The following is a 12,976-nucleotide window of genomic DNA, read 5'->3' as shown; positions in this document are numbered from 1 at the left end:
GCCCAAATTCTGGCTATATACTTTTTTTTTTTTTTTGAGATTATCAGTAGCCACAAAAGCCTATTTTTGATGTGTTTTTTGGTTGACTCCATGGGAATCTTTGGGAGAATAGAGGGAAAGTTGTTTTCTATCTCTATTCAAATAGTACCTTTATTTAAATTTCACAAGTACATGTGGTTATTTTTATCTGAAAAAAATCAATTGGGCAATAAGGAAGAAGATCTCTGTGAGCTGTTTGTTAAGGGGCCGTGGTGCCCCGTGACCTTGTCTTTATTCTGTACTCTTTTCTTCCAGGCAGAACGCCCTGACACCATGTTGGGAGTTGTGTGTGGGGCTCTCCATGTGGCGGATGTGAGCCTGCGGAATAGCATCTCCAATTTCCTTCACTCCTTGGAAAGGTAGGCTTTGTTTCCCATAGGCTGAATAGCAGACCAGTGTCCTGCATACAAGCCTGAAGCTCCCCTGGGCCTCCAATGTATTTATCTGTGCATCTCTGGCAGCTCATAAATGCTGCTTGGTATTCAAAAACCATGGGGGCACGGGAGACAGGGGATATAGGAATTTATAGCAAATTATTTTGAGACTTTTATTGCAAATTCTAGAAAATAGCTTCTGCCATAATTACACTTTAAAAATCTGGAATCCAGCTGCAATAAACATTCTGTCCTATATAACCATCAAATCTCCCCAAATCCTAATGATAAAAATCGGGTGTTTCTCCCTAGCATTGAACCCTAAATATTTTATATATTACCTGTACCACCTTTTGGGAATTAATAATCGAGGCTGATACTCAAGATGACCTTGTGAGTCTTTCAAGTAGAGGGTCAGGCATGTTTGGGGCTTTAACTAATTTCTCACACTGATTCTGGACACTAAGCTCTGCCTTGGGATCCCCAGAGGAATGGTCCCGGGGGCTAATCATTTTAAAACACTTTAATCACAGGTACTTTATTTCCTTGTGTGTTCTAAGACGTATATCAACTCGTTTCTGAGGTGCCTGAAAGGAAGAAAAGAAAAAATTTTGAAAATTGGACTGAGATTGAAAGCCCTGAGATAAACATCTTTCTCCACATTACTCCTGTGCACTAAAACCTCCAGCAGCTCGCCTTTCCCTTCTGTATCAAATCTAAATCCCTCTGTGATGCTCAACTCCCTGTATACCCTGGCCCTTTCCTGCCAGTCCAGTCTTACTCATTTCTGTTTCTTAACATTCAGTCCTAACCTCAGTAAATGATTCCCCTGCTTGTGTACAGATACGTTGCATACGATCTCTTCGGCAGTCACCTTCCCCTCTTTAATGTTCTTATTTTCAATTTACTTTTTTATTTTAAAATTTTATTTTTTTAAAAAATTATTTGAAAGGTAGAGTTACAAAGAGAGAGGGAGAGACAGAGTGAGGTAGGGTTGGGGGGAGATCTTCCACACGCTGGTTCACTCCCCATATGGCTGCAACAGCCGGGGCTGGATCAGGCTGATGCCAGGAGCCTGGACTTCCATGTTAGTCTCCCATGTGGGTGGTGGGGGCCCAAATACATAGGCCATTTTCTGCTGCTTTCCCATGAACATTAACAGGAGCTGGATTGAAAGTGGAGCAGCCGGGGCTCAAACCTGTGCCCATATGGGATGCTGGTGTCGCAGGTGGCCGCTTAACCCAAAAGTTTTATATATTTGAAATGCACAGAGAGAGTGCATTCCCATCTGTTGATTCACTTTCCAGATACCTACAGTCCTTTGGGGTGGGGGACCAAAGCTGGGAGCAGAACATTAAATCTTGAATTACCACATGATCCATTAGTACCACTTCTGAGTATTCCAAAAGAATCGTTAGTTAGAATCTCAAAGAGATACGCACATACTCATGTTCATAGTAGCATTAGTCAGAGTAGACAAAAGGTGGAAGCAACCCAAATACCCACTGATTGTTGAATGGATAAACACAATGTGTGTGTGTGTGTGTGTGTGTGTGTGCGTGCACGCACACGCATGTGCACGCATGAGCGCACGATGAAACCATCCTGAGCCTTAAAAAGGAAGGAAATTCTGACACATGCTAAAACATGGAGGGACCTTAAGGACATTTTCTTAGTGAGATAAACCAGTCACAAAAAAGGTAAACACTAGATGACTTACTCATATGAGTTATCAAGCATAATCAGACTCGGAAAGACAAACTAAAATGGTGGTTGCTAGCATCTGGAGGGAGGAAGAAATGGGAGTTGTTTAATGAGTGTAGAGTTTTGATTTTGCCAGGTGAAAAGATTCTGGAGATTGGTTACAAAATAATGTGACTGTACTTCTAGAACTAAATAAGACTGTTAAGGTGGTCAATTTTATGTTACATGTATTTTACCACAATTAAAAATAGAACTTGTGGCATAGCGGGTTATGCCTCTGCTCATGGTGCTGCCATCTCATGTGAGCACTGGATTAAGTCTGGCTACTCTTCTTCCAATCCAAGTCCCTGCTAATGTGCCTGGGAAAGCAGCAGAGGATGACCCAAGTACTTGGGTGCCTGTCAACCGTGTGGGAACCCTGGATGGCCCTCCCCCAGCTGTTGGGGCCATTTGGGGAATGAATCAACAGGTGGAAGGTCTCTCTCTCTCTTTGTCACTCTGCCTTTCAAATAAATCTTAAGAGGAGTAATTGTTTAGCCTGGTAGATATGACACTTGTGTCCCATATAGGAGGGCTTGGGTTCACTTCAAGGTTCCAGCTCCTGACTCTAGTTTTCTCCAATGTAAATGTTGGGAGGCAACAATGATGGCTCAAGTAATTGGGTTCCCTACATGGGAGACCTGGATGCATTCTTATATCCAGACTTTGGCTTTGATCTAGCCCTGGCCATTGCAGATATTTAGAGAGTGAACCAGGGAACCTTCTCTGTCTCTTGTCTCTCAAAAAGTAAAAAATAATTTTAAAAAATCAAATGTTATATGTCCACTCAAAATTTATGTGATTAGTCCCTTACAGATGGTGTTTAGGTGGTTTGTTTTCTTTTGATATTCCAGAAACTGCTAAATCATTAATGTCTGAGATTTCCTTATAAACTCTGGAAGTTCACTAACAGTAAGTAATTTCACATTGTTCTTTCAGGGGTCAAGTCCTTCCTGCTCATACACTTCTGAACACAGTAGATGTTGAACTTATTTATGAGGGAGTCAAGTATGTACTTAAGGTATGCTGAACCCATTGAAGCCTGCACCTTACTTTTTGTCTCTCTTTGTTAGCTCATTCTCTTTAGGTCAAGAGATTGGGGGAAGTTCAGTTTAGTGTAGCGATGGGAGTGCTAGTGAAATTACTTTTTTATTTGTGTCAATAACCTGAAACCATATTTGATGATTCTATGAAAATCTTAGTTGTTTCACATATACCACTACAAGATAAAGGGGGGACAGGGAGAAGCAACAGAAGCGGCCCCATGTGCTTGCAGTGGGACTGAGTTATCCATCCCAGTGCCATTGATGACTTTCCTCCTTAGATCATTGTTAAGTACGGAGATTTTGTGTGGAGCCACCTGGAAGGACTCACTGAATCACCCCTTTTGGTTCTTTTTCACTGCAGGTGACGCGCCAGTCTCCCAACTCCTACGTGGTCATCATGAATGGCTCCTGTGTGGAGGTAGATGTGCACAGGCTCAGTGATGGGGGTCTGCTCCTGTCCTACGATGGCAGCAGTTACACAACATACATGAAGGAGGAAGTGGATAGGTGAGTGGCACTCTGAGGTCCGTTTGCTCGTGATTGTGTCAGTTTTTTTCTCTTATTAGTCACTAGTTCTCAGTATTTTTCCAGGCCTGCTTTGGTATTCATTTTTAACTTACCAAAAACCAAAAAGAACATGTACTTATCAAAAACTTGAGTGATGCACAAATATTTACAATTAAAACCATGTCTCCCTACCACCATAATAGGTGGACAATGAAAAATAATTCCTGTCTTTATAAGCAACCACTGTTCCTCTGTATTTTTGTAGGAATTTTATCTGTATATTCAAGGTACATGTATGCACATACTGAATTTTCCTTTATGTTTACACAAACAAAATATCCTTTATACACTGTCTGCAGATTATTTCCTTTAATGTATATTGTAGAATACTCAGTACCAAGGATAGTGTTCTGAAACTTGAGTGAACTGATACATTAAGAACATTGCCTAAAACATAGAATTGTTGCTTATTACATCATCATCATCTTTGTATTTGTTTTTATAGAGGTGCCTATTCTTTTTAATGGTTGTGTAGTATTCCACTATAGCAATGTACCATAATTTATTTAATCTTAGCCTTACTGGAGGAAATTTTTACCTAGCATTATAACCAAAATGGGATGGACATTGTGTGTGTGTGTATGTGTAAAGAAGTTTTCAGGTCATTTTTCTTTTGAGATTGATGTATTCTACCTTTTTCCTTTATACCATGAGGCACTATTCGCTTGCTTACTCCTACCTGTCTCCTAGATACCGCATCACGATTGGCAATAAAACCTGTGTGTTTGAGAAGGAAAATGACCCTTCGGTGATGCGCTCACCTTCGGCTGGGAAGTTAATCCAGTACATTGTGGAGGACGGAGGCCACGTGTTTGCTGGGCAGTGCTATGCTGAGATTGAGGTCAGGGAAGTGAACTGGCTGTCAGGATGTGGGAGGGAGGGTGGGTTGGGATGGACCAGGACAGAAATGTAACAGAAAGGAAATAGAAATAGAAAGAACATGTGTTGGCTTAATTGGAGCTATGAACCTGAAGATTTTAGAAACAAAAGGCTCACGGTTATTCTTTGACAGATGAGGACTCTAACTCTAAAAATAGGTAATAAGCAGTAGCGTTTATTGAATATTAGATGTTGTGCTGACTGCTGGTTATACAGAAAAATATGATAGGTGGAGCCAGAGCACAAAACTGACCAGTAATGAAATAAACATTCTAAGGGGGTTAAGCACAGAATGTGAAGGGCTACCTAATCCAAATCAAGGTAGAGTGCACAGGGGCCGGCATTGTGGCTTAGCAGGTAAAGCCTCCACCTGCAGTGCCAGCATCCCATATGGGTGCTGGTTCAAGTCCTGGCTGCTCTTCTAATCCAGCTCTCTGTTATGGCCTGGGAAAGCAGTAGAAGATGGCCCAACTCCTTGGGCCCTGCACCCATGTGGAAGACCTGGAAGAAGCTCCTGGCTCCTAGCTTCACAACTGCTCAGCTCTGGTAGTTGCAGCCATTTGGGGAGTAAACCAGCAGATTGAAGATTTTTTTCTCTGTCTCTCCCTTCTCTGTCTGTAACTCTACCTCTCAAATAAACAAAATTTAAAAATAAAAGGTAGAGTGTACAGTAAGGGAAGAAACCCTGAAAGCAGAAACACTTGCTCTTAGTTTATTTTTAAATTTATTTGAAAGACAGAGTTACAGAGAGAGGTAGAGACAAACAGAGAAGTCTTCCATCCTCTGTCTGGTTCACTCCCCAATTGGCCGCAACGGCCGGAGCTGTGCTGATCCGAAGCCAGGAGCTTCTTCCCGGTCTCCCATGCAGGTACAGGGGTCCAAGGACTTGGGCCATCTTCTATTGCTTTCCTGGGCCATAGCAGAGAGCTGGATGGGAAGAGGAGCAGCCGGGACTAGAACCGGCGTCCATATGGGATGCCAGCGCTTCAGGCCAGGGTGTTAATCTGCTGTGCCACAGCAACGGCCCCTGCTCTTAGTTTTAAAAATAGGTAGTAGCAGATCAGGTGAAGTAGGGCAGGGAAGGTTTAAAGCTGAAGGATGGGAGCCAGTGTCGTGCACAGGTGAAGCCACACTTTGTGAAGCCACACTGTCCAAGTGCTGGTTTGAGTCCCAGCTGCTCCACTTCCAATCCAGTTCCCTGCTATTGTCCTAGGAAGGCAATGGAAGATGGCCCAAGTACTTGGAGCCCTGCCACCCACATGGGAGACCTGGCTCCTGGCTTTGGCCTGGCCCAGCTATTGTGGCCATTTTGGGGAGTGAATCAGCCCATAGGCATTCTCTGCCTGTCTCTCCCTCTCTCTCTCTGCCTTTCAAATAAATAATTTTTTTTTAACTTGAAGGAGTAGCAGGTACAGAAAAGAGATTATGGTGTATTTAAGGAACTCCAAGTATATGTTGATACTGCTGGAAAATAGATTAAGGTTTAGTAGGGAGTAGCAAATAAAAATGCTAAAGATGCTGTTTGAGGTCTTGAAGGATCTGATAAGCCATACTAGTAAGTTCAGACTGGCCTGGAGGCCGTGGGAAATTGTTGAAGGAATTTTAATTGGAAAAGTGATAGGACGAGATTTGGGCTCTTGAATGATTGCTCTCAGTGAGCTTTCTGTAGGTGTGGAGCAGGTAGGGAAACATCTTAGGTGTCTGAAGTACTCCAGGCTAGCAATGGTGAGGGTCTACACCAGAGGCATGGCAGGAAAGGAAGGTTTTGAGCGAGGTTTAGAAGAAATGCTTGGCAGAGGTTGCTAATTGGTAGGTAGAGGAGGAAAAGTAGTAAAGAATAACCCTGAGGTTGTAGCAGGGATGCCTCAGGGAGGCAGACCGAAAGTGAACATCTAGCTTCACTGGTATGAGGAGGCTCAGTTCCTCCTTTCTAGGTATCAAACAAGCAAAATCACAAACTGGTAAGATGCATTTAAAAATTAGAAACAGGAAGTTTGGGTAACTTATTTTTTAAATTCTTTTATAATTTTTTTAAGATTTATTTTATTTATTTGGAAAACAATTACAGAGAGAGGTAGAGCCAGAGAGATAGATCGGTCTTCCATTCTGCTGGTTCACTCCCCAAATGACTGCAATGGCCAGAGCTGAGCTGAACCAAAGCCAGGAGCCAGGAGCTTCTTCCAGGTCTTTCACATGGGTGCAGGGGCCCAAGGAGTTGGGCCATCTTCTACTACTTTCCCAGGCCATACCAGAGAGCTAGATGGGAAGAGGAACAGCCAGGACTCAAACCGGCACCCATATTGGATGTCAGTGCTGCAGTGCACTGTGCCACAGTGCCGGCCCTATAACATTTATTTATTTATTTATTTGAGAGGTGGAGTTACATACAGAGGGAGAGACAAAGAGTAAAGTCTTCCATCCACTGGTTCACTCTCCAGATGGTCACAATGGCCAGAGCTGGGCTGATCCGAAGCCAGGAGCTTCTTCCAGGTCTCCCACGGGGGTGCAGAGGCCCAAGCACTTGGACATCTTCCACTGCTTTCCCAGGCCATTCATTAGCAGAGAGCTGGTTGGGAAGAGGAGCAGCCGGGCACAAACTGCTGCAGGCAGAGGCTTAACCTGAGTCACAGCACCAGCCCCTCAGTAGCCATTACTAATCCTCCAAGTTAGCTCCTGACAAAGTTTCTGTCTGCTTAGGTAGCCCTAGATTTGATAGAGTCCCATTTCTCTGGGTTGCATTAAGTGTACTCCAAGTTAGGTGGTGGGAGAAAACCTGGCTTCTTGAAATTCTTCATCTTTGTTAATAGAGGTCAAGACTCTCATTCTGTATTTTTCACTATAGGTGATGAAGATGGTGATGACCTTAACGGCTGCAGAATCTGGCTGTATCCATTATGTCAAGCGACCAGGAGCAGCTCTTGATCCTGGTTGTGTCATAGCCAAAATGCAGTTGGATAATCCCAGCAAGGTTCAGCAGGTGAGGGACAAGGTACTCTCCAAGAGCTGAAGAAGGTTGTAATTTGGGGCAGGGCAAGTGATTTCAGTGCTTGGTTCGCCAGTTTTTTTTTTTTTTTAATTATTATTCTAATCTCATGCCTTCTGTTTGTACCTATAGTATAGTATCATGGAACTAGAATTTGCAAGAATATGGTACTCAAACTAATTTGCTCCACTGACTTCTGTCCTGGTAGTTGGGTGTGGTGAGGGGCTGTCTGGAGTTTGAAGGATGACTCTAAGTCACAAAGGTGTGGTTGTACCCAGAATCGAGGGTAAGAGCTGACTTGCTCTGTCGTTGGGATTGACAGGCGGAGCTTCACACAGGCAGCCTGCCGCAGATCCAGAGCACAGCGCTGCGCGGCGAGAAGCTCCATCGAGTGTTCCACTACGTGCTGGATAACCTGGTTAACGTGATGAATGGCTACTGCCTTCCTGACCCTTTCTTCAGCAGCAAGGTATGCCTCACAGCTTCCAGGGAAGCGACAGACGCACAGGACTCTCAGCTGCAGAACAGTGGGAAGGGTGTTCTAAGAGGGAGAGAAAGAAAGCTGTTTGGCTTAGAACTTTCTCCTACCTTATTTTTTTTAAAATGTATATTATCTAAAACAAAAAAGTGGTTTTTTTTTCTGTTTTCTTCTTTTTTTTTTCATTTATTTGAAAAGCAGAGAGACAGAGACAGACAGAAAGAGCTCCCATCCACTGTTTCACTCCCCAAACAACAGCTGGGGGTGGGCTAGGCTGTGGGTCTCCCATGTGGCTCACCGGGAACCAGCTACTGGTGCCATCTCCACTGCCTCCCAGTGTGTGCATAGAGGAAGCTGGAGTCAGAAGCAGCGCCTGGACTTTAATCTGGGTACTCAGATGGGGGTTATGCGTATCTCATGTAGCATCTTAACCATTGTGCCAAATGCCCACCCCTTTTTCCCACCTTTAGTTGTGGGATTTGAAGTCTTTAAATCCTTACTTCTTACTTAGTTTGCTTGATAGACTTCACATTTAATTGGGATTATTCCTTTTTTAGATCACAGAATAGGGGCAGTGTTAGATGCATTGCAATTTCAAAGTAAGTACTATATGATAGTGAATTTAGATATATATATTTGGGGGGAAAACTATTAAATTTGGATCCTATTTGATCGTTTCTTTCTTCTCAGGTAAAGGGCTGGGTAGAACGGTTGATGAAGACCCTCAGAGATCCCTCCTTGCCTCTCCTAGAATTACAAGATATCATGACCAGTGTCTCCGGCCGCATACCCCTCAATGTGGAGAAGTCCATTAAGAAGGAAATGGCTCAGTATGCTAGCAACATCACATCAGTCCTCTGTCAGTTTCCCAGCCAGCAGGTATTTACAGGGTAGCACTGTCATTATTTTCCACTGGCTACCAATACTCGAGTTAGCATGTTGGATCCTGTTTCTTTGGCTCCTCCTTCCTGTCTCAATGTTGTAATCAGAAACTTCTTACTACTCAGCGACATGCTTTCCCCTGGCTTGTAAAGCAGAGTCACATCTTGGGAGGGCGTGGCAAGTCGGGAGGAGCAAGGTTTGCATCCTGGCCTTAAACAATTCTTGCGCCTGCCAGAGCCTCTGTGAGATGGTAGTTTTGTGATACAGTCCTCAGTCAATCCAGGAAAGGGTGAAAAGAGATGAGTTGCTTGCTTCCTTAGCATTGCCCCTAAACTATGTCCGGTGACTTCAAGCTCCTGCAACATGTGAAAGGTGGGAATTGTCATGTCATCACTAAGAAGAGTGCTGCTGTGATGCTATGAAGGCTGATGTCTTGGGTCCCTTGGTTGGGTTGAGCTTCATTTGTTTCTCTTTCTCATGCCTTAGATTGCCAACATCCTGGATAGCCATGCAGCCACACTGAACCGGAAGTCTGAACGGGAGGTCTTCTTCATGAACACACAGAGCATTGTCCAGCTGGTGCAGAGGTAGCTACATGTGACTCTGGCTGCTCAGCCCCTCCCATAGCCGTGCCTTCCTTTCCTTTAAGTGCCCACAAAGAGATTTCCTTCAAGTTTGACTGTGTCTCTGGAAGTACTAACCTAACGCTCATACTCAGTATTGCCAGTGACTTCTTACTATTCTGCCTTGTTCCTGTGGCTTACTAGGCATAGATGTTTTGTTGTTTGCTTTTTCCTCGCAGTTTGATGATGGTGCTGGGGCACAGGGTGCAGTATGACATTGTTTCTTAGATTATGGAACTGAGTGCTGTGTCAGATGCTCACAAAAGGTTTTCAGCTTCACGGTACTTAGAACAGGAGACCACTTAGCCATTTCAGTGGTGTGGTAGTAATTCCTCCTCAGTAGTAGGAACTGAATCAAAGTGTCGTTAGGTAGAATTATGAAGGTTTGTTTGGTTTTGTTTTCCTTTTTTACTTTATATATTAAGACATCTTGTCGTTAGCAAGATTTCTTTGGAGCTAATAATTTACATTATTCTGGTTAGTTGATTCTGCATTGGCCCATGTCTTTGCCCTGTATTTAAGGAAAAGCAGTTCAGTGGAAAGTCTAGAAAGTAAACTTGACCCATGGCCAGCGCCGCGGCTCACTAGGTTAATCCTCCGCCTGTGGTGCCGGCACCCCGGGTTCTAGTCCTGGTTAGGGCACCGGATTCTGTCCCGGTTGCCCCTCTTCCAGTCCAGCTCTCTGCTGTGGCCTGGGAGTGCAGTGGAGGATGGCCCAAGTGCTTGGGCCCTGCACCCCATGGGAGACCAGGAGAAGCACTTGGCTCCTGGCTTCAGATCGGTGCAGTGCGCCGGCCGCAACATGCTGGCCATAGCGGCCACTTGGGGGGTGAACCAACGGCAAAGGAAGACCTTTCTCTCTGTCTCTCTCTCTTTCACTAACTGCTTGTCAAAGAAAAAAAAAAAAAAAGGAAAGAAAAAGGAAAGTAAACTTGGCCGCTAGATTTATTATTTAATAGGTTATTATTTAGCAGTATTGTTGGCCTATCATGTTTTTCAGTGGAGACTCTTTCTGTGTGCCTAGGTACCGAAGTGGTATCCGAGGCCACATGAAGGCAGTGGTGATGGATCTGCTCCGGCAGTACCTGCGAGTGGAGACACAATTCCAGAATGGTAAGCCTTCGAAGATTCCAATCAGGTGACCAACCCAAGCTGTCTCTATCAGAATGGACAGAGCTAAACCAGTTTGTCTGCTCACCAGCACTTCCCGTCAACAAACTCTTCTTCCTTTTACCATGTCTCTTAAAAACTAAGCCTGCCAGGGGCTGGCACTGTGGCATAGTGGGTAAAGCCTCCACCTGCTCTGCTGGCATCCCATATGGTCGTCAGTTTGAGTCCTGGCTGCTCCACTTCAGATCCAGGTCCCCGCTAATGTACCTGGGAAAGCAGCGCAAGATGGCCCAAGTGTTTGGGCCTCTACACCCACATGGGAGACGTGGAAGAAGTTCCTGGCTTTGGATTGGCCCAGTTCAGACAGTTGAACCAGTGGGTGGAAATCTTTAATTCTGCCTTTCAAATAAATAATTAATGTAAGAAAAAACCAAACCAAAAAAAAAAAAAAAAACAAAACCACTAAGCCTTCATATCCCAATTGTGCCAAAGACAAAACAGCAAAGCACAGCTTGGTGAAACTAAATGTGAGATGCTTCTGGGGAAGGGCTAGGATATCATTTGTAGTGGAGATTAATATTCGCTGTGTAGTGGGAGTTGGTTGGGGCTTGACTAGGCTTATGTTGCAATTCCATGGCTATTTTCTTTCAGGAGCTAACTCACAGACTGAGCCACAGGCATCTAGGAAGGATTTCTGTTTTCCAGTACTTGTTAGTATGTCATTTAGGTGAAATCTACCCGTGGCTTTCTCTGAAGATCTTCACTAAGTGATGTACACACAGGTGTAAATACCTGTACCTTGGGTGAGATTTTAAAGGGATGTACTGCTGATACTGCTTCCTGCCACAAGATGGCAGTGAGACACCACAGAATTTGAAACAATAACCCCAGGTTTTTTTTTGTTTTTGTTTTTGTTTTTTTTTATCTGTTCTGCTCCCTTTTATATCCTTTAAAAGATGACTCTGCCATTCTTGACCAGCAAAAATCCTCAGACAGGTATGAGCAAACTGAAGCCAGCAGTGTATAAAATAATACGTTACAACCAAATTGGCTTTATCACTCTAATGCAAAGTTGATTAAATTGAGGAAGATCAGTTGATGTAGTTTAATAGCTTGAAGGAGGAAGAAACATGTTCATTATCTTAAGATATGAGAAGGAAAGCATTTGACAACATTTTTTATTTTAAGATTTATTTTTTTATTTGAAAGACAGAGTTACAGAGAGACAAAAGGAGAGAGAGAGAGAGAGAAAGAGAGAGGTCTTCCATCTGAGGGTTCACTCTCCAGATTGCCAGTGGCTGGAACTGTGCAGATCTGAAGCCAAGAGACAGGAAATTCCTCCAGGTCTCCCATACAGGTACAGGGGCCCAAGGACTTGAGCCATCTTCTACTGCTTTCCCAGGCCATAGCAGAGAGCTGGATCAGAAGTGGAGCAGCCGGAACTTGAACCCACGCCCATATGGGATGCCAGCACTGCAGGCAGTGGCTATGCCACAGCGCCAGCCCACTGAAAAAAATTAACATCCATTCCTGATAAACTCTTGGAAACTAAGAATGAAATAGAACTTTTTAAATCTTGCAATTGGGACCCATAAAAAATCTACAGGACAATTTTTTTAAATTATTTATTTATTTGAAAAGCAGAGTTACTGAGAGAGAGAGAGAGATACTCCATCCTCGGTTTACTCCCCAAATAACCACAACAGCCAGGACTGGGCCAGGCCAAAGCCAAGAGCTTCTTCTGGGTCTCCCACATGGGTGGTAAGGGCCCAAGCACTTGGGCTGCCTTTCGCTAAATCCCCAGGTGCATTAGTAGGGAGCTGGATTGGAAGTGGAGCACTGCGACTTGAACTGGAGTCCATATGGGATGCCACTGTTGCAGGCAGTGGCTTTATCCATTATGCCACAATGCCGGCCCCTCAAATACATTTTTTAAATAAACTATCAAGCCTGTGTTGTGGCTTAGTGGAATAAGTGCTACCTGGAATGCCATCCCACATGGGTGCTGGTTCGACTCCTGGCTGCTCCATTTCTGATCCAGCTACCTGCTAACATGCCCAACTGTTTGGGCCCCTGCTACCCACGTGGAAAACCCAGATGAAGCTTCTGGTTCTGGGCTTCAGCCTGGCCCAGCACTGAGCATTGCAGCCATCTGTGGAGTGAACCAGCAGATAAACGATTTCTTTCTCTATTTCCCTCTCTCTAACTCTGACTTTCAAATAAATAAATAAATCTTTTAAAAAGAAAATTAG

The 12,976-nt window shown here is 44.1% G+C and overlaps 1 protein-coding gene across 12 annotated transcripts in view; it reads left to right on the top strand.

Annotated features, from left to right (window-relative positions):
• ACACA (acetyl-CoA carboxylase alpha) overlaps window positions 1–12,976 on the top strand; it is a 318,142-nt gene that overhangs the window by 147,957 nt on the left and 157,209 nt on the right. For all 12 annotated transcript variants that reach the window (XM_008271164.5, XM_008271159.5, XM_089317362.1 and 9 more), the window contains 9 exons: window positions 295–398; window positions 3,096–3,177; window positions 3,564–3,709; window positions 4,460–4,610; window positions 7,491–7,625; window positions 7,954–8,100; window positions 8,800–8,988; window positions 9,478–9,578; window positions 10,639–10,727. In XM_008271164.5, the coding sequence (XP_008269386.3) occupies window positions 295–398; window positions 3,096–3,177; window positions 3,564–3,709; window positions 4,460–4,610; window positions 7,491–7,625; window positions 7,954–8,100; window positions 8,800–8,988; window positions 9,478–9,578; window positions 10,639–10,727 (1,144 nt within the window). The remainder of the gene's footprint in view (window positions 1–294; window positions 399–3,095; window positions 3,178–3,563; window positions 3,710–4,459; window positions 4,611–7,490; window positions 7,626–7,953; window positions 8,101–8,799; window positions 8,989–9,477; window positions 9,579–10,638; window positions 10,728–12,976) is intronic.

This window comes from Oryctolagus cuniculus, chromosome 17 (assembly GCF_051225735.1).
Source record: "Oryctolagus cuniculus isolate XC-2025 breed Fujian yellow rabbit chromosome 17, ASM5122573v1, whole genome shotgun sequence".
Classification (NCBI taxonomy): Eukaryota; Metazoa; Chordata; class Mammalia; order Lagomorpha; family Leporidae; genus Oryctolagus; species Oryctolagus cuniculus.
The sequence above is the reverse complement of the archived record's forward strand: the minus strand, read 5'-3'. Positions and strand labels throughout refer to the sequence as shown.